Raw genomic sequence first — 21,724 nt, forward strand, 5'->3', positions numbered from 1 at the left:
CAGCTCAGTAGCATGCCTATGATGTCAGCCCACACAAAGCTTTAGGTCTATGTCCCAAGGAATTCAAAACTATTGCACTGTATGCTTATATTCACTTTACACTGAGTGTACAAAACATTAGGAACACCTGCTCATAGACTGACATAGACTGACCAGGTGAATCCTGGTGGAAGCTATAATCCCGTGTTGATGTCACTTGTTAAATCGGCTTCAATCTGTGTAGATAAAAGGGAGGAGACAGGTTGAAGACGTATTTTTAAGCCTTGAGACAATTGAGACATGGATTGTGTATGTGTGCCATTCAGACGGTGAATGGGAAAGACAAAGGATTGAAGTGCCTTTGAACGGTGTATGGTAGTAGGTGCCAGGCGCACCGCTTGAGTGTCAAGTACTGCAAAGCTGCTGGGTTTTTCACACTCAACAGTTTCCCGTGTGTATCGAGAATGGTCCACCTCCCAAAGGACGTCCAGCCAATTGGACACAACTGTGGGAAGAGTTGTAGTCAACATGGACCAGCATCCATGTGGGAACGCTTTCAACACCTTGTAGAGTCCATGCCCCGACGAATCTGTTCTGAGGGCAAAAGGGAGGGGTGCAACTCAATTTTAGGAAGGTGTTCCTAATGTTTTATACACTCAGTGTATATTAACACTATGTATTAACTATTTACCTAGTTATTACATTGGCACTGAGTGTAGTATACAGAGCTTTGGGAAGGCATAAGGTTGTCTTGGCCTGTTTGATGTGAGTTGGCTCTTACAGGGATCATCCTGTCCCTCACTGTACAGTAAGCTGTTGTAATGCAGAGCTGCTCGCTGGCTATTCATAGCGTACAGTGGCATTGCCCATTAGCTTTCAATGACCCAAATCAGGAGGTCATTTTCAGTGGCTTTTTAAGGATAGCAGACTGAAAGAATTGTGTAATTGAATTATGCTTATTTTTCTTGCTTTTTAGGAACAAGACAAAAAATGTATGAGGTGTAACTAACTTTTATGACACAGCATCATGCCATGCTTACAAATGAGTACGCTGTAGCTCAATCAGGCACCACTGAGTCCTGATTTACAAGGTAATAATATACTAGTCATCCATCATACCACCAGTGGTATAATGAGACCTATGGTTCCAACAAAGATATAGTGTTTACTATGTCAAAGTACCTTCTATTTTTGTCCTGTATCAAATACCGTAGTCAGGCGCCATTTTCCACCACATAGCTGCCTTGCTTTGACCATTTACCATATTACACAGTGGGGTTGTTCTTGTGAGAGGACGGCCGTTACATTGGCAACGGTATAAATCAGGATATATTCTGTGTACATGATTGTTCCACTATCCAGCTCAGAGCAGGCTGAGGTTTACCAATTACTTTCATTTGATTGGATCTTTAGAAAAGCCCCTTTACTAATTTCTTATGTACCCATTCCATTTAAACATGACTTGCTTTCTAGTGGTGATATTATACCATAGAAAGGTCACAGTTATCATCTATTTACCATCAACTGTTGGACATGAAAATTCAAAATGTCTTTGTCCGTTTAGGAATGAAAAATGAGATTATGACTAGGCCTAATTAGACTGGCCAGTAATGGCCAGTAATGTGAGCCAAATTGTTGTACTGCCTGTGATCCAGCGTTATCACCCAGTGTGATCATGCTTATCGAAGTGGAAACCTAAGTGTTATGTAATAAAATGTCTACTGGCTGCTGCTGAGGAACAGACTTGACCCAACTAAAGTCTTCTTAGCTGTGTCATTAATAATGGTGTAGTGTAGTAGGGATCAGATGCTCCAGAATCAATTCACATCATAAGAGAGGGAGAAGGGGAGAGAGAGAGAGGGAGCGAGAGAAAGAGAGTGAACGAAAGGAAGAACAGAAAAACCACCTCTGCAAATGATAGAGTAGTAAAGGCTAAAGTCAGGGTGGAGTAGACCATCATGGCTTGCTTTTATACATATTCTACAGTCAGAAAGAATCCTCTTGCGTTCTATCGCAAAGTAATTGGCAGTTGCTTCTAGTGGAGTAGAGGCAATCAGCCCAGAGTGGCATTGCACCATGAGACGGCCTCAGCCCAGCCGCCATCATTCCATCCTCCTCATAATTGGAAAAAGAAGAGCTTTTGACTGGAGCTGTTCTGTTTTGCCCAGACTCACTTCGGTGGTTTGGTTTCCCTCCTCCTCTCTTCAGCGAGTCCACTGTATGCTCACAATGGAGAGCAGATGTTTTAGTGCTGCTTGACTGTTATGGATTTGTTTATTGTAGAGCTGTTTATAAAGCAGCCTGCTGAGTGTCTTTTATGAGATCCATGGCATTTATAGTATAGATTAGTTAGAGATACTAGGCTTTTCACTGACCCACAGAACTAGATAAGGCCATATCTCACTCAAAGCAGCAATCGGTGCACAATTCTGTAGTATAGATCATAAACTGTAGGCCTATGCGAGTTGTGTGGAAGAAATCTAAAGAAAATCGTTAAAACTGCCTGCATGATCAGAAGAATAGCAAAGTATTTACCGGGAAAGATTCTTAAGCAAACAACCCAAGCATGAATTGGGAGTCAGGTGAACTACTGTTCTGTGATCTGGGGAAATTCATCAGAAAGTGAGATTAGGAGGATGCAGATTGCACAGAACAAAGCAACACGGATTGTTTTATGGTGGAGATATGATACTTCTCTTGTAGTCATATACAATGGTCTTGGGTGGTCATCAATCAACAAGATAATTGAAAAACACATGCTTATTTTATTTTACAAAGTACACCACTTAAAACGGCCGAACACATACACAGTATTCAGTTGGTAAGAGACAGACATTCAGTCATTACAAGAAATAGATTGTCCCCCATCTATGTCTTATCTCGGCAGAGAAGAGAAATAGGCAAAATAACATTTCGAATCAGAGTAATAAAGAAATTGAATAATTCATCTAGCCAACCAGAAACCTTTCAATTTATAAATTCATACAATACTTAGAACAACTTAAATATAACAAATTGCAAGGTTGTGCAGGACTATGGTAGATGAACAAACCAATCTATCTTTTAAGACTGTTAGATTATTTATCTGGTCAATATGGCAGTGTATTATGTCTGTTGTTTATAACAGTGTGTTAAATGTGATTGTATTGTAAATTGTATTTGAATGTTTAAGGACTCTTGGAAGATTAGTCCAAGTGAGGATTAAAAGAGATCCTAATAAAATAAAATAAAACACTAACGCTTGCAGAGCTTAAAGTCATTGCTTACAGGGTAAGGAAACCAATATGTAATTTGGGTGAACTATCCCTTTAATAACATTAATTTCCCATTTAAATAGTCCCGATTTGCATACAGATAACCGTCAATGTCAATAAGTAGGAATTGAGAATGCAGAGTGAAGTCGATAACTAGCCTAAGGGATGGCTTAATTCAGTCAGGAATATAGAGGTATCAATCACAGCAGCCTCAGCCTGCCACCCACGTTGCCTGGGGGCCAGGAAGGAAGGAAAGAAAAGGGATTGTGGGCCATGAAGAAGAAGAGTGGCTGTGGGCTGAGCCTGCCTGTGTGTCTCCTTGAAATCCCTCATCTGATAAGAGAGGATTTCCTATCCATCAGAAAACCTCAGCCACCCACACCCTACCAGATACACACACCCTACCAGACACACATACCCTACCAGACACACACACCCAGCAGCCCCCTCCTTCCCAGCACTAAGGAGGCGTCTGGAATCAGGGCATCTCATCTCAGAACCCTGGCCTCCTAGGTGTCTGTCTGCCGGCCTGCCTTCCTGTCTGTGTCCCTCTCAGAGACTAGCTGTTATATCAAACAGAGCAGCAGGGTTTTATGTGTTTCTGAGCTTATGTATTAACACCCCTCTTCTCTCTGATGGTAATAATAAACTCAGACGCACACACACACACACAAGCGCATTTGATCCTTCCCGTCGTTCATGCAGGACGGTATATTAAAAATCATATACTATTAAAAGCCTTTATGTTTTGAGAACATGCCTTTCCTCTTTTTAATGAGGTTGCGGCACGCACACGCACACGTACACACACGCACACGTACACACGCACACATCCACGCACACGTACATATACACACACACAGACAGGGCTCAGTTTGGGAATCAAAGCAGCATGGCCCATAGTGGGACTGAGCTAGGGGATGTTTGGTGTGGTGTGGTTGCAGCTGTGTGCCCTCCCTGTGCTTGTCTTCAGTGAACAGCTGTGCACAGCTTGTCAAACAGGAACTCCACACAGAGCGAAACATCCTCTCCCCTTTGAAGACACTAACATGTTTAGATCCTCCTCGTGCTGCACTCTGCCAGTGGTCACCTGGTTTAAATAGATCACGCGCCACTGCTCAGATTTGTATAAAAACAAGCAAACTAAACTAAAATCCACATAATACAATATTGTCTATCTCATTCACCCCGTTCATGTTGGTGTTTGTTTGTATGAGAGACATCGTTTTGGTCCACTTTTAGATGTCATACCCTGGATAGTTAGACATGTAACTGACTGTAACTCATAGCCATTTCCATGTTAGAAAACCCCTAGGTGAATAGGCAAGAGTAGGATAGCAGAGATACAATGTAGGATGTCAGTTACAAAGCCTAAGGCTTCGTCTTACAGCAGGGGACCCTCTAGTCTATATTTACATTACAATTTTTACATTTCAGTCATTTAGCAGACGCTCTTATCCAGAGTGACTTACAGTTCGTGCATTCACCTGAAGATAGCTAGACAACCACATAATCACAGTCATAGTAAGTACATTTAATAAATAAGTGTTAGTTCAAGAAAGGCACGTTTTTTGGGGGGTGGATGGGGGAGGTTTTAATCGGATCATCATCATGTGAATTCCCCATCACATGTCTTCGAGACACTTTAATTGTGACCTTAGTATAGCCTAACATAAAATCCACAATGCTGTTAACATCGAACAGCCACTGCAGTTCGCCGCCCATTTAATCCCTAGCAGCAGCATATGCTGGTTTGTCTTTTGAGAAGCAGGCAAAGTAGAGCTAAGCTGTAGCTATCCCGTGCCACTGATAGATGAATGACCCAGAAAGAAAACAGGGCTGTACTGCTAACAGCCCACAACACCACAGTACTGCCATAGACGTAGAAGTGAGTCAGTCTGTCAGAATGAAGAGAAAGCCTCACTTAACCCACTGTAATGTGCCACTGTAAAAATCAGAGCAGACGATGACAGACTGTCTTTAACTTTAATGACTCCAGGTGAATTATCCAGCATTCCGGCTTCAAAGATATCATTTTTGTCAGGCGGGTGGCGGTAGAAAGATCTGCAGATTCCCGCTCAGGGGTTCTATATCATGATTCATTCCTGTACCAGTTTGTCAGCTGTAAGTCATTTGGTGGCTTCATGTTCAATTCTGTGTGCGTCCCAAATGCAAATGGTACCCTATTCCCTGTATAATGCACTACTGTTGTATTGGGAATAGGGTGCCATTTGTGACACAGCCCATGTTTCATGCTGTTTCATGTCTTTGACTAGCCAGATACTGGGATCAAAGCAGCTCTTCCTTGTCCTCTCATCTGCAGGCAATAATCACATGCTCAAGGTCGGAAGAGATTCTCAAAGCCAGGCCACTACGTTCATTCGCTGACTATTCTTTTTTCATCTTCATTTTTCTAGATTCTCTCCCTCTTTCAAAATGTGAGCCCAAACTGGACGGACCCTGTCAACAAGCAGGTAATTTATTTACTTCATTCTTTTGCTTTGTCTGCGGAATGTATTGTATAATTGTGCTATGAATGATTCGGCATTCGTATGACGTGGCATCTTGCTTTGGGATACCCTCTCAGATATCTGTTTATGCCTGTTTGTGGTCAGGTTTGGGGAAGAAACAGAAACCGATCCTATCATATCTCGTTAAGAGAGAGAGATTAAATTACCTCTCATTTGAGCTCCCCTTATCTCTCTGCTTGGGTACATGGGTATACTGTACACAGCTATTATATATAGTATATTACATGGCTGCTGTTGCCAGTGACCTGCTCGTAGTGCACCCCAACTGATTGAGAGTGAAAGTTAAGTACAGAGGGTCTGGTTTAACTGAAGGTCCTCATCACTGACTCAGTGCCATCAGAGCCTACCGGTGTATTTTTTCCATCATGGATGCTTTCTTGTGTGTAGTCATTTCCTATTAGGCTCTACATGGAGTCTTGAAGGTTAATGTAGTATAGAGTTTTCACCCGTGACATTCTTCATGGCTAACTGGTCACTGACCTGCTTATTTTTCAACTAGGTGACACAAGGTGACACACGCAGACACACACACAGACACGGCTACACTTCACCGCACTTGACTAGTTGGCACGTGGTCAACCAGACTGTCACCTGCTTACTAACTGAATGCCATCACGGTCTCTGTGTTCTTTATGTTCTTTATGTTCAGAAGGCCTGTGTTTAAAAACACACTGTCCAAACTTCACACCTAGACGGATTGGTTACTGATCCGTAGCATATTCTGTTTTCCACATTCTGTTAGGTGAAGTGAAATATTTAACACATTTGTATCTACTATGATGAACCTGTTAGATGCTGCACATTCATTTGCAGGTGTTTCAGCTGCCAAGTTAATTATATAGGGTTAATAATGAGTTTCAATGAAGATATATGCTGACTCTGCTGTTACTAAAGATGGTCTGTGTTGGCTAGAGGGGAAAACGGTTTATGTGTGAATTATTCAATAAAGTTGACCAAACATTTTTCTATCTGCTGACAATTCCCTTTGGATATTTTGAATGCTACGTAGGTAGGAGAAGTAGGCTATGTTATGTCATGATTATTTTAGCTTACCTTTTGCTGGTGGCCAAAAATATACCATGTGCGCTAGGTGTCATGTTCTTGTGAACATATTACAATTCTCTTTCCATATTGATATGGTTGTATCAGTCTAATACAGAACATCAGTATGTCTTTCAGGCAAGCATTATGGTCATTCTTTGCCTGTCTTTCATACTGATAGCAATGCATTTTTTTTCTGGAAGATCTTAGCAGAACAGAAAGTGTAAGATTGTGTGTGATTGAAGTGTATAGGCTACACCTTACTATAATCTCCCAGCAGAACACAGAACTGTCTCTCCCTTAATTGGGGCTTGCTGTGGATCAGGATTAGTAAGAACAGTTCTGCTCTGTTCTGTTCTGTGTTCCTGTGGGAGAGACAGAGGCACACACACACAAAAATATCTGCTCTCCAGAGGAGGGCCTGTCTTTGGACGCTGCAAAACCTCTGCCTGTGCTGTCAGTAGAGATCAGACCTGCTATGGTGACAGGGCTGGGATGGGAGGTATGGGAGGGCTGGGCTAAGAGGGCTGGGCTAGGAGGGCTGGGCTAGGAAGGCTAGGAGGGCTGGGCTAGGAGGGCTAGGCTAGGAGGACTAGGATAGGAGGCATAGGATAGGAGGGCTGGGTCAGGAGGGCTAGGCTAGGAGGACTAGGATAGGAGGGCTGGGTCAGGAGGGCTGGGATAGGAGGGCTGGGTTAGGAGGGCTGAGCTGGGCTAGGAGGTCTGAGCTAGAAGCGCTGGACTAGGAGGGCTGGGCTAGGACGGTTGTGCTAGGAGGGCTGGGCTAGGAGGGCTGGGCTAGGAGGGCTGGGCTAGGAGGGCTGGGCTAGGAGGACTTTGCTAGGAGGGCTAGGATAGGCCATGCATTAAAACATGAGAGCACTCCTTTCATGTCTGTTGAAAGCAGGAGGAGAGGAGAGGCTTGCTAGCTCTCGCTCACACACTCCCTCAGACTGTATTACTGAGATGAATACGATCATACAGTAGGAAGTGAGTAGCAACAATAGACATTTACTCTGTGAACCATTTGCCCATGGTCTATTGTCATTAAACATATATACAGCCAAATGCATCTCAGATGGCGCAGCAGGACTTTAGGATTCCCTATAGTAAGAACAGAGACACATCTCTGGCTGCCATCTTTATTCTGAGAGCAATTCCAGGAAATCCCTTTGAGGACCATTAAGTCTCGTGTTTACACACAGAATGAGTCCAGAGTGTGTTCACTGTTCTCTGCTACGCGGCAGGGAGCGATGTACAGCAGGTGGAGAACCCTATTTCCATAAATACCTGATTTTATACAGCAGCAGTACAGCTTGGTTCTCTGTTTGCATCCAGATAAATGTCCTGGACGACAGTTTGTCAGTGTCACCACACTCAGCAAGACATGCTGCAAAAGCCGCATAGATCTTTTACTTAAACTTGCCCACAATATACATAATATGTCATTTAGAAAATGAAAAGCTTTTGTAATATGGAAAATAGCATCAACTACATTATAATAATAATGCAGAAGAGTCTTTAAGTGCAGCACAAATCACCAAAGGTAATTTTTTATTTAACTCGGCAAGTCAGTTAAGAACAAATTCTTATTTACAATGAGGGCCTACCCCTGCCAAACACTGGGCCAATTGTGCGCCGCCCTATGGGACTCCCAATCATGGCCAGATGTGATACAGCCTGGATTCAAACCAGGGACTGTAGCGACACCTCTTGCACTGAGATGCAGTGCCTTTGACTGCTGCGCCACTCGGGATGACTCCTATTGATAAATAGCACAATAGATGACCCTTAGCAGATTATCATCCCATCTCAATAGGTACCTTGGTATTGCCTCTTGAGCTACCAGTGTCGTGAAGACATTAATATTTATATTGCACTGTATAATAATGATATATATCACACTATACTGTATATTGCCCTATATAATTCTCCATATATCCCTGATAGGCCCTAGCTGTCAGCAGTGTTCATTCTCCAGGGAGGGCTGCATGCTACAGACAGTGGTAGAGTGATGTGGTGGTGGGGGAGGGAAGAGGGAAGTAGTGTTACCCAGTAATTGACTTAGTCCCACCCTCCGCCTGCAGGCCTGGTGGTCATGTGCCCCATATGTCTATGACAACACTGTTGAGGTCCTGCCTGGGCTGCATAGCATGTGAGCTCACAACAGAATTTTCAATTACAGAGTACAGCTATTCTGAACAGAAAAGCATTTCGATTACTAGTGCAAAGATGATATATACAGTATATATCTCCCTCTATATATATATATATTTGCATATATTTGCACTAGTAATCGAAATGCTATATATATATATATCTATATATATATATACACTGTTGAAGTCGGAAGATTACATACACTTAGGTTGGAGTCATTAAAACTTGTTTTTCAACCACTCCACAAATTTCTACTTTGTGCATGACACAAGTCATTTTTCCAACAATTGTTTACAGACAGATTATTTGACTTATAACTCACTGTATCACAATTCCAGTGGGTCAGAAGTATACATACACTAAGTTGACTGTGCCTTTAAACAGCTTGGAAAATTCCAGAAATTATGTCATGGCTTTATAATCTTCTGATAGGCTAATTGACAGCATCTGAGTCAATTGGAGGTGTACCTGTGGATGTATTTCAAGGTCTACCTTCAAACTCAGTGCCTCTTTGCTTGACATCATGGGAAAATCAAAAGAAATCAGCCAAGACCTCAGAAAAAAAAAATGTTGACATCCACAAGTCTGGTTCATCCTTGGGAGCAATTTCCAAACGCCTGAAGGTACCACGTTCATCTGTAAAAACAATTGTACGCAAGTATAAACACCATGGGACCACGCAGTCTTCATACCGCTCAGGAAGGAGACGCGTTCTGTCTCTTAGAGATGAACGTACTTTGGTGCGAAAAGTGCAAATCAATCCAGAACAACAGCAAAGGACTTTGTGAAGATGCTGGAGGAAACAGGTACAAAAGTATCTACAGTGGGGAGAACAAGTATTTGATACACTGCCGATTTTGCAGGTTTTCCTACTTACAAAGCATGTAGAGGTGTGTAATTTTTATCATAGGTACACTTCAACTGTGAGAGACGGAATCTAAAACAAAAATCCAGAAAATCACATTGTATGATTTTTAAGTAATTAATTAGCATTTTATTGCATGACATAAGTATTTGATACATCAGAAAAGCAGAACTTAATATTTGGTACAGAAACCTTTGTTTGCAATTACAGAGATCAGACGTTTCCTGTAGTTCTTGACCAGGTTTGCACACACTGCAGCAGGGATTTTGGCCCACTCCTCCATACAGACCTTCTCCAGATCCTTCAGGTTTCGGGGCTGTCGCTGGGCAATACGGACTTTCAGCTCCCTCCAAAGATTTTCTATTGGGTTCAGGTCTGGAGACTGGCTAGGCCACTCCAGGACCTTGAGATGCTTCTTACGGAGCCACTCCTTAGTTGCCCTGGCTGTGTGTTTTGGGTCGTTGTCATTCTGGAAGACCCAGCCACGACCCATCTTCAATGCTCTTACTGAGGGAAGGAGGTTGTTGGCCAAGATCTCGCGATACATGGCCCCATCCATCCTCCCCTCAATACGGTGCAGTCGTCCTGTCCCCTTTGCAGAAAAGCATCCCCAAAGAATGATGTTTCCACCTCCATGCTTCACAGTTGGGATGGTGTTCTTGGGGTTGTACTCATCCTTCTTCTTCCTCCAAACACAGCGAGTGGAGTTTAGACCAAAAAGCTCTATTTTTGTCTCATCAGACCACATGACCTTCTCCCATTCCTCCTCTGGATCATCCAGATGGTCATTGGCAAACTTCAGACGGGCCTGGACATGCGCTGGCTTGAGCAGGGGGACCTTGCGTGCGCTGCAGGATTTTAATCCATGACGGCGTAGTGTGTTACTAATGGTTTTCTTTGAGACTGTGGTCCCAGCTCTCTTCAGGTCATTGACCAGGTCCTGCCGTGTAGTTCTGGGCTGATCCCTCACCTTCCTCATGATCATTGATGCCCCACGAGGTGAGATCTTACATGGAGCCCCAGACCGAGGGTGATTGACCGTCATCTTGAACTTCTTCCATTTTCTAATAATTGCGCCAACAGTTGTTGCCTTCTCACCAAGCTGCTTGCCTATTGTCCTGTAGCCCATCCCAGCCTTGTGCAGGTCTACAATTTTATCCCTGATGTCCTTACACAGCTCTCTGGTCTTGGCCATTGTGGAGAGGTTGGAGTCTGTTTGATTGAGTGTGTGGACAGGTGTCTTTTATACAGGTAACGAGTTCAAACAGGTGCAGTTAATACAGGTAATGAGTGGAGAACAGGAGGGCGTCTTAAAGAAAAACTAACAGCTCTGTGAGAGCCAGAAATCTTACTGGTTGGTAGGTGATCAAATACTTATGTCATGCAATAAAATACAAATTAATTACTTAAAAATCATACAATGTGATTTTCTGGATTTTTGTTTTAGATTCCGTCTCTCACAGTTGAAGTGTACCTATGATAAAAATTACAGACCTCTAAATGCTTTGTAAGTAGGAAAACCTGCAAAATCGGCAGTGTATCAAATACTTGTTCTCCCCACTGTATATATATATATATATACATATATATATAATCTCTTTCTGTCTCCTCCTTTTTAGTCTTTTATCATCTGTTTTAATCTCCTCTGCTGTCATCCTTAGCTGAAGATGATGCTGTTCATGAAACTCTACCGTTGCTGTGAGGATCCAAGCTGTACCATTATAAGCCCAGCACCTCATGATGATCCTGTTAGAGGCTGCTCACTGCTCTCGCATTTACTCTCCCTTACTCCCCTGACTGCATGACCCAGCACAGCTGTCTCCATGTCATATACCACAGGGGTCCACTTGGCCCCACTCTGCCATTCCCTACGCCTCTACACCCCCTGGCCCCTAACAGTAGGAGGCGGTGACAACCTGTATGATGCCTCGACCCTGCTCCTCTGTCCCACCCTGTCTGCCTGCCCACCTGTCCCCCTGTCTCTCCTGCCTTCAGCACAGCACAACACAACAAACCCAATCCCACAGCCCACCTACTGTAACAGTGCTGTTTACTCCATTACAACCAGTCTTAATGCTAATTGTTAAGTTAACATGCCTCCACTCTCCTCCTCCCTCCTCTTCCGCTTCCGGGCCGCTGCCTGTGAGCAGTTGCTTGCTTGTCTCTCCGTTCCCACTCCTTAATTGCCTCCGTGCGTCTTCATACGCAAGGGACATGGAAATAATTCATGAGCAGTAATGAAAGCTGAAGTGTCACCACCTCAACTCAGCTCCCCTCCCTTATTTTTTTTATTTTTTATTTAACCTTTATTTAACCAGGTAGGCAAATTGAGAACACGTTCTCATTTACAATTGCGACCTGGCCAAGATAAAGCAAAGCAGTTCGACACATACAACAACACATAGTTACACATGGAGTAAAACAAACATATAGTCAATAATACAGTGGAAAAAAATAAGTCTATATACAATGTGAGCAAGTGAGGTGAGATAAGGGAGGTGAAGGCAAACAAATATATGTATAAATAAATAAAAATATAAAAAGGCCATGGAGGCGAAGTGAGTACAACACAGCAAGTAAAATAAAAACTAAAAAACACTGGAATGGTTGGTTTGCAGTGGAAGAAAGTGCAAAGTAGAGACAGAAATAATGGGGTGCAAAGGAGCAAAATAAATTAATAAATAAATACAGTAGGTAAAGAGGTAGTTGTTTGGGCTAAATTGTAGATGGGTTATGTACAGGTGCAGTAATCTATGAGCTGCTCTGACAGCTGGTGCTTAAAGCTAGTGAGGGAGATAGGTGTTTCCAGTTTCAGAGATTTTTGTAGTTCGTTCCAGTCATTGGCAGCAGAGAACTGGAAGGAGAGGCGTCCAAAGGAAGAATTGGTTTTGGGGGTGACTAGAGAGATATACCTGCTGGAGCGCGTGCTACAGGTAGGTGCTGCTATGGTGACCAGCGAGCTGAGATAAGGGGGGACTTTACCTAGCAGGGTCTTGTAGATGACCTGGAACCAGTGGGTTTGGCGACGAGTATGAAGCGAGGGCCAGCCAACGAGAGTGTACAGGTCGCAGTGGTGGGTAGTATATGGGGCTTTGGTGACAAAACGGATGGCACTGTGATAGACTGCATCCAATTTATTGAGTAGGGTTTTGGAGGCTATTTTGTAAATGACATCACCGAAGTCGAGGATTGGTAGGATGGTCAGTTTTACAAGGGTATGTTTGGCAGCATGAGTAAAGGATGCTTTGTTGCGGAATAGGAAGCCAATTCTAGATTTGACTTTGGATTGGAGATGTTTGATGTGGGTCTGGAAGGAGAGTTTACAGTCTAACCAGACACCTAGGTATTTGTAGTTGTCCACATATTCTAAGTCAGAGCCGTCCAAAGTAGTGATGTTGGACAGGCGGGCAGGAGCAGGCAGCGATCGGTTGAAGAGCATGCATTTGGTTTTACTTGTATTTAAGAGCAGTTGGAGGCCACGGAAGGAGAGTTGTATGGCATTGAAGCTCGCCTGGAGGGTTGTTAACACAGTGTCAAAAGAAGGGCCAGAAGTATACAGAATAGTGTCGTCTGCGTAGAGGTGGATCAGAGAATCACCAGCAGCAAGAGCGACATCATTGATGTAAACAGAGAAGAGAGTCGGTCCAAGAATTGAACCCTGTGGCACCCCCATAGAGACTGCCAGAGGCCCGGACAACAGACCCTCCGATTTGACACACTGAACTCGATCAGAGAAGTAGTTGGTGAACCAGGCGAGGCAATCATTAGAGAAACCAAGGCTGTCGAGTCTGCCAATGAGGATGTGGTGATTGACAGAGTCAAAAGCCTTGGCCAGGTCAATGAATACGGCTGCACAGTATTGTTTCCTATCGATGGCGGTTACGATATCGTTTATGACCTTGAGCGTGGCTGAGGTGCACCCATGACCAGCTCTGAAACCAGATTGCATAGCGGAGAAGGTGTGGTGTGATTCGAAATGGTCGGTAATCTGTTTGTTGACTTGGCTTTCGAAGACCTTAGAAAGGCAGGGTAGGATAGATATAGGTCTGTAGCAGTTAGGGTCAAGGGTGTCCCCCCCTTTGAAGAGGGGGATAACCGCAGCTGCTTTCCAATCTTTGGGGATCTCAGACGACACGAAAGAGAGGTTGAAGAGGCTAGTAATAGGGGTGGCAACAATTTCAGCAGATAGTTTTAGAAAGAAAGGGTCCAGATTATCTAGCCCGGCTGATTTGTAAGGGTCCAGATTTTGCAGCTCATTAAGAACATCAGCTGACTGTATTTGGGAGAAAGAGAAATGGGGAAGGCTTGGGCGAGTAGCAGAGGGGAGGGCAGTGCTGTTGTCCGGGGTAGGGGTAGCCAGGTGGAAAGCATGGCAAGCCGTAGAAAAATGCTTATTGAAATTCTCAATTATAGTGGATTTGTCGGTGGTGACAGTGTTTCCTATCTTCAGAGCGGTTGGAAGCTGGGAGGAGGTGTTCTTATTCTCCATGGACTTTACGGTGTCCCAGAACTTTTTTGAATTTGTGTTGCAGGAAGCAAATTTCTGCTTGAAAAAGCTAGCCTTGGCTGTTCTAACTGCCTGTGTATATTGGTTTCTGGCTTCCCTGAAAAGTTGCATATCACGGGGGCTGTTCGATGCTAATGCAGAACGCCATAGGATGTTTTTCTGTTGGTTAAGGGCAGTCAGGTCAGGAGAGAACCAAGGGCTATATCTGTTCCTGGTTCTAAATTTCTTGAATGGGGCATGCTTATTCAAGATGGTGAGGAAGGCATTTAAAAAAAAATGACCAGGCATCCTCTACTGACGGGATGAGATCAATATCCTTCCAGGATACCCCGGCCAGGTCGATTAGAAAGGCCTGCTCGCTGAAGTGTTTCAGGGAGCGTTTGACAGTGATGAGTGGAGGTCGTTTGACCGCTGACCCATTACGGATGCAGGCAATGAGGCAGTGATCGCTGAGATCTTGGTTGAAAACAGCAGAGGTGTATTTGGAGGGCAAGTTTGTTAGGATGATATCTATGAGGGTACCCGTGTTTACGGAATTGGGGTGGTACCTGGTAGGTTCATTGATAATTTGTGTGAGATTGAGGGCATCAAGCTTAGATTGTAGGGTGGCTGGGGTGTTGAGCATGTTCAAATTTAGGACGCCTAGCAGCACGAGCTCTGAAGATAGATGGGGGGCAATCAGTTCACATATAGTGTCCAGAGCACAGCTGGGGGCAGAGGGTGGTCTATAGCAGGCGGCAACGGTGAGAGACTTGTTTTTAGAGAGGTGGATTTTTAAAAGTAGAAGTTCAAATTGTTTGGGAACAGACCTGGATAGTATAACAGAACTCTGCAGGCAGTCTTTGCAGTAGATTGCAACACCGCCCCCTTTGGCCGTTCTATCTTGTCTGAAAATCTTGTAATTGGGGATGAAAATGTCTGAATTTTTGGTGGTCTTTCTAAGCCAGGATTCAGACACGGCTAAAACATCCGGGTTGGTAGAGTGTGCTAAAGCAGTGAACAAAACAAACTTAGGGAGGAGGCTTCTAATGTTAACATGCATGAAGCCAAGGCTATTACGGTTACAGAAGTCATCAAAAGAGAGCGCCTGGGGAATAGGAGTGGAGCCAGGTACTGCAGGGCCTGGATTCACCTCTACATCACCAGAGGAACAGAGGAGGAGTAGGATAAGGGTACGGCTAAAAGCTATGAGAATTGGTCGCCTAGAGCTACTAGAGCAGAGAGTAAAAGGTAGTTTCTGGGGGCGATAAAATAGTTTAAAGGAATAATGTACAGACAAAGGTATGGTAGGATGTGAATACAGTGGAGGTAAACCTAGGTATTGAGTGATGATGAGAGAGATCTTGTCTCTAGAAACATCATTGAAACCAGGTGATGTCATCGCATATGTGGGTGGTGGAACTGAGAGGTTGGATATGGTATAGAGAGCAGGGCTAGAATCTCTACAGTGAAATAAGCCAATAAACACTAACCAGAACAGCAATGGACAAGGCATATTTACATTAAGGAGAGGCATGCTTAATCGAGTGATCAATAAGGGTCCAGTGAGTAGAGGTTGGTTGGGGTCGTGGCGATCCAGACAGCTGGCCGGGTATATGGCTATCGGTAGCAGCATAGGATGGAGGTCTGTTTGTAGATACCTCGTGCGTTTCCGTCGGTAGGTTCCGTGTAGTGGGGTTTTGTTCAGATAGCAGCCGATAAGACAGCTAACGATTAGCGGGCCTCAGATGAGCGTTCAGGTAACGTCGGGACGGAGGTGCCGGTTGGATAAATCCCTCGGGCAGATAACGTCGGCAGTCAGTCGTGAAGGCCCGGTGGGGTTCCGTATCTGCAGCAGCAACAAAAGAAACGGGTCCGGATGGTGATGGAACTCCTCAGCTGGCTAGCTCCAGCATGATTTGAGTTTGCTCCGGGGTCGACGTAAGCCAATAGTCACACGGTATGCAGCTAGCTAGCTGTGAAATCAAGGTGCAAGTGTCCAGAGCCTGCGGCTGGAGTCCGGGGAAACTAAGAGTAAAAAGTCCCGGAATGCTCCGGTCCGAGTCGCGTTGCACAAAAGTGCCGGTAGATTATCGAGCTAAAGGAATAGCTGATGACCACAAAACGTGGGCAGCTGAAACACCAACGCTAGCCAGCAAACCGGCTAATTTCGGGGCAGCTACAGATTAGCTTCTGGCTAGCTATCGGAGTAGCTTCTGGTTAGCTTTCAGGCTAGCTTCTGAATTAGCCCCTGGCTAGCTTCCACGATGGATTTTCAGATTGAGGTAAATAATACTTTTTGTAATTGGTGAAGCGGGTTGCAGGAAAGCTTTTGCAGGAAAGCTTTTGTAGTTGAGTTCTTGGATAATAAAATAAATAAAAGATATGCGAAGAAAAGGTGTAAATATATATATATACAGGACACGACACGACAATACGGAAAAAGACGTCTGAACTGCTAAGCCACCTTGGACCTTGGTTCCTCCCTACCCTGGCCTCTCTCTATGGAGCAGAGTGTAACAGAATATCAAATGAGCTCCAGAAACCACTTCCTTCTCTGGTTTTGTAACAGTATTTTTATTGGAATTTCACAATTTTCACCCATATTCCTTCTCTGGTTAAAACAGTCCAAGGCTTGGGAGGCTGGCGGGAATCAGGATCTGTCAGGCTGTTTGAGCCTAGTAGCCATGTCCATGGTTATTATTATTTTACCCCGTTTTTTTCTCTCCAATTTCATGATATCCAATTGGTAGTTACAGTCTTGTCTTATCGCTGCAACTCCCGTACGGACTCGGGAGAGGCAAAGGTCAAGAGCCATGCGTCCTCCGAAACACAACCCAACCAAACCACACTGCTTCTTGACACAATGCCCACTCAACCCGGAAGCCAGCCGCACCAATGTGTCGGAGGAAACACCGTGCACCTGGCCCGCCACAGGCCAAACCCTCCCCTAACCCGGACGACGCTGGGCCAATTGTGTGCCGCCCCATGGGTCTCCCGGTCGTGTCAGGCTGCGACAGAGCCTGGACTCGAACCCAGAATCTCTAGTGGCACAGCTAGCACTGCCTTAGACCACTGTGCCAGTCTGGAGGCCATGGTTATTATTATTCAGACAGCGAGATCCAACGGGAGGACGAACCACACTGTGTGGTTCGAACAGGACGAAGGATAGTTCTGAGTTTCATCTGCAGAATTAGAATGTGAATAAAGCCCATGTGGCAAATATTGAGAAAGACCCAGTCAGCGCCAGCTAGCAGAGCCTGTTACAGCATTTAGCTACAGCTAGCTACAGCAGCGAAACTGCAAATCAAAACTGACAGTGAAAGCACAATAATTTACTACCTTCTCATCGAGCTAATGGATTTAGAAAGCTCACATCCATATTACGGACAGCATTAGGCATCACCTAATGTCATAAAGGAATAGGCATCCTCGACGCAGCAGTCTATTAACTAACTGACCGCCTGGTGATGTCACCAGGCATGCCATAACTCCAGCGGTCTTTTTAAATAGCTATTACAATAAAATGGCATTATTATATATTTTTTAATTTCACAGTATTATTCCAACCTCATAGTGTGGAAATATATATAAAACACAGGAAAAGTATTTGACTGCACTGAGTTTGACTGCACTGAGGCTTATATATATATAATAATATAAGTAATCAAATGACAAGAAACCAACAGTCTTTTTAGACAGAGACAACACAGGCCTAGCTGTGGTTCAAACGTCCATTATTGCAGATTGAGACTGTAGTCCTGGTATGTTGATGAATTGATATAGACAAACACTGACTGGTCTCAGATCAGACTCAGAGACTCAGCGTCCTGGCAGGGCGACAGAGAGGCAGCATGGTAGTGATCCAGGTCGCCTATTAATACACCCTGCCGCTGAGCCTCTGCTCATTTTCTCACTTTCTCTGTGTTAGCCTGGTTCAACCATACTGAACAATGCATTATCCACTGTTTCAGTCTGGTTTCACCAGGCTAACCCTGGGTGTCAGGAAAGGCAACTCATCATCACACCTCGTTCCAGGCACAGCAACCTCAACCTGTGTATTATTAATTTACCCAAAACACATCCATGTTACTAGGTTACCACTTCCTCTGGATTAGCTTGTTACCTGTGGAATTGACTCTTTATTGCAATGTGGTCAGTATGAATGGATTACTGTAGATGAGTTAATGTGGTGCGCTGCCAAAAGGAACATTGTTTCAGGAAAGCTGGATCTAGCTGAAGTTAATGTACTGGCTTACAGTTGTTACAAGTTACAACATAACACACCTTTCACAGTACTTTGTAGTCGAGAGAGAGTGAGTGTAGTAATGCACTATAAAGGGAATAGCATGCCATTTGGGACACACAGTGTCTGGCGGTCATTTCTGGTGTTTAAGCCACCTGTCCAGACCTCTGCTGCTGTGTCCATGGCCCCAATGTCCCTCCCAGAGTCAGTCAGTTCACAGGCAGCAGCACTCAGCCTAGCCTGCCTAGAGAATGACAAAACACAGCCTGACGGCAGGCAGTGCCCTCAGGGGGGAGACGCAACCCCTCTCACACACACACATTCATGCACACACATACACCTCGGAGGATGGACTAGGGACGGGACACAACCTCAGAGAGAGCACTGCCGGTTCTGTTGCTAGAGAGCACTGATGCATGTGAGAGAGAGGTTCTAGTCCATCACACTCCCATCATCAGCCTCTGGAAGGGCCCTCCTCCCCCACACCAACCAATAGGGAGGCAGAGATAGCTCTCATGGTCCAGAGATTGGGTTGGTTGGAGGTGGTGGTATTGCACTGACTGTAATGTAAAGGAAGCTGGATGGGGTTTGGCTGGTTCTATTCCAAAGCTCTTAGCACAGGGGCCTGTTGACATGCTCATACAGAGCACTGGGGAGAACACAGAGATAGCAGATAGCAAGCACCATCCTTCCTCACTGGTCCTCACTGGTCCCTGGTCCATGGAGCTAAAGCTATTCTAGTGAGAGTCGTTCCTCTCTGCTGCTACCTGGCTTGTTCATGAGCTGAATAGTGTGAGAAGGGAAGAGACATGGCCATGCAGACTCTCTCCATAGGACTCTGTAAGTAGCTACCTTGTGGAATGATATTCTCATCCCTGATGGTTGCATGGCTAGTGAGGCTCTCTTCTTTCTTCACCAAACAATGGCCTATTTATGGAGACAGTCAGTGCTGAATCAGGACAGGACGAAAAGCTATTTATTTCTGATATTGTCATGTATTTCTGTCATGTATTTTTCTATGATTCATCTGTTTAGTTGTGCTTGCTGCCCTTGTAACAGTCATTTTTACAATTGGCTGATTATGACTGTGCTCATCAGAATGGGATTAGCTCAGTTATCATGAGGCTAATATGATTGTGTCACTTTCCAGTATGGAGAACATTTTTAAAACAGAGGGAAGCAGGGGAACGACTACCTGAACTTATCCAATAAGAAACACTTATTTTAGTTTTCCATTTCAAAACGTTTTGCTACAGTGTGCACTACTGAACATGACCTATGTCATTTAGTTTGGAACATGGCTTGGTCTGGTCAGTCTTCATGTTCTCCTTCATGTGTTGGGAGTCTTTCTTTCATCCTGACACTTGATACTGTTTGTCCTCCACTGCTGTCCTCTCCTTTCAGAGATCCCTGTAGATAATTGGTCCTTTCATTTCATCCTCTAGTGGCAAATTAGGTCACCGAGCTGAGAGAAAAGCGGGTGGTCATGTGTTGAATGACTAAGAAACTATTTTGGACTATTTTCTAAAAAATGTTTTATTCATTGCTGCAGACATGATGAGGGCAAAGCTGTTGTTTATTGTCGTAGATGTGTTACTTAGGCTATGTCTTTTTTGGGGGGGGGGGGGGGGTTAGAGTTGTTATGCTTTATTTATCTCACCGTGCTGTGAGGATTTGGTGTGATGTGGCTTGTTTGTCCCTCTGGGGGAGCGATAGCTGTAGACTGAGCCTGTCCAAAGGGCAGGACAGCGTAACTGAACAGGAAGAGCTCAGCTCGTCTGAGGAGGTCATAATCTCTGACTGTGTCGCCTTGGACCTGCTCCAGTACCATGCCATCACTATTACCATTATCTTGGCTACGGTAATCCAAAGGCATCCTGGCTGCTAGCTACGACACAAGGCTCTCATCTGGTGTGGACACCACTACCCATTATGCAGAACTAGTCTGTATAAAGAGGCTTGGAGGGAGTTTTGAGTTTGGCCCAGATAACATACCCAGACCGTGAATGTCCTTCTGCCTGAATCAGAGGGCGAAGGAGTGGGTGTCTGACTCAACAGATTGTAAGAATATTTACAGTTATGGTTGAATTTGTAACTGACAGATCTTTAAGATAATTGTAATGACTCTTCCAACAGGAGATACACACAGGCCTGCACAATTATGTTTTCAATTACATTTAAAAAAAAATATTGATTGTTTCAGATCTCTGCAATGTAGCCAGGCCTGAGTGGAAATGAATGAAGTAGGATGGACATTTGTGTTGAGAAAAAGTGCACTGGCATTAAAACATTTAATATTTCAAGAGGCTGTCGTATGTATGCGTCTCTAACACAGTGATGACTATAGAAAAAAGGTTGTTAGGTAGAACATAGGAATGCTGGGGATGCAAGCTGATCCTAACTGTTATAGGCCAATTTCTATTTTGCCCTGTTTATCAAAAGTGTTGGAAAAACAATAATCAACTGACTGGCTTTCTTGATGTCTATAATATTCTCTCTGGTATGCAACCTGGTTTCCGCTCAGGTTATGGATGTGTCACTGCAACCTTAAAGGTCCTCAATGATGTCACCATTGCCCTTGATTCAAAGGAATGTTGTGCTGCTATTTATATTGACGGCCAAAGCTTTTGATAAGGTAGACCATTCCATTCTTGTGAGCCGGCTAAGGAGTATTGGTGTCTCTGAGGGGTCTTTGGCCTGGTTTGCTAATTACCTCTCTCAAAGAGTGCAGTGTATAAAGTCAGAACATCTGCTGTCTCAGCCACTGCCTGTCACCAAGGGAGTACCCCAAGGCTCAATCCTAGGCCCCACGCTCTTCTCAATTTACATCAACAACATAGCTCAGGCAGTAGGAAGATCTCTCATCCATTTATATGCAGATGATACAGTCTTACACTCAGCTGGCCCCTCCCTGGATTTTGTGTTAAACACTCTAAAACAAAGCTTTCTTATTGTCCAACAAGCTTTCTCTGCCCTTAACCTTGTTCTGAACACTTCCAAAACAAAGGTCATGTTGTTTGGTAAGAAGAATGCCCCTCTCCCCACCGGTGTGATTACTACCTCTGAGGGTTTAGAGCTTGAGATAGTCACCTCATAGAAGTACTTGGGAGTATGGCTAGATGGTACACTGTCCTTCTCTCAGCACATATCAAAGCTGCAGGC

At 44.3% G+C, this 21,724-nt stretch overlaps 1 protein-coding gene across 3 annotated transcripts in view; it reads left to right on the forward strand.

Annotated features, from left to right (window-relative positions):
• LOC139573663 (triple functional domain protein-like) overlaps positions 1 to 21,724 on the forward strand; it is a 149,929-nt gene that overhangs the window by 3,107 nt on the left and 125,098 nt on the right. For all 3 annotated transcript variants that reach the window (XM_071397389.1, XM_071397385.1, XM_071397387.1), the window contains exon 2: positions 5,651 to 5,707. In XM_071397389.1, coding sequence (XP_071253490.1) covers positions 5,651 to 5,707 — 57 coding nt within the window. The remainder of the gene's footprint in view (positions 1 to 5,650; positions 5,708 to 21,724) is intronic.

Source organism: Salvelinus alpinus, chromosome 4 (genome assembly GCF_045679555.1).
Source record: "Salvelinus alpinus chromosome 4, SLU_Salpinus.1, whole genome shotgun sequence".
NCBI classification, from domain to species: domain Eukaryota; kingdom Metazoa; phylum Chordata; class Actinopteri; order Salmoniformes; family Salmonidae; genus Salvelinus; species Salvelinus alpinus.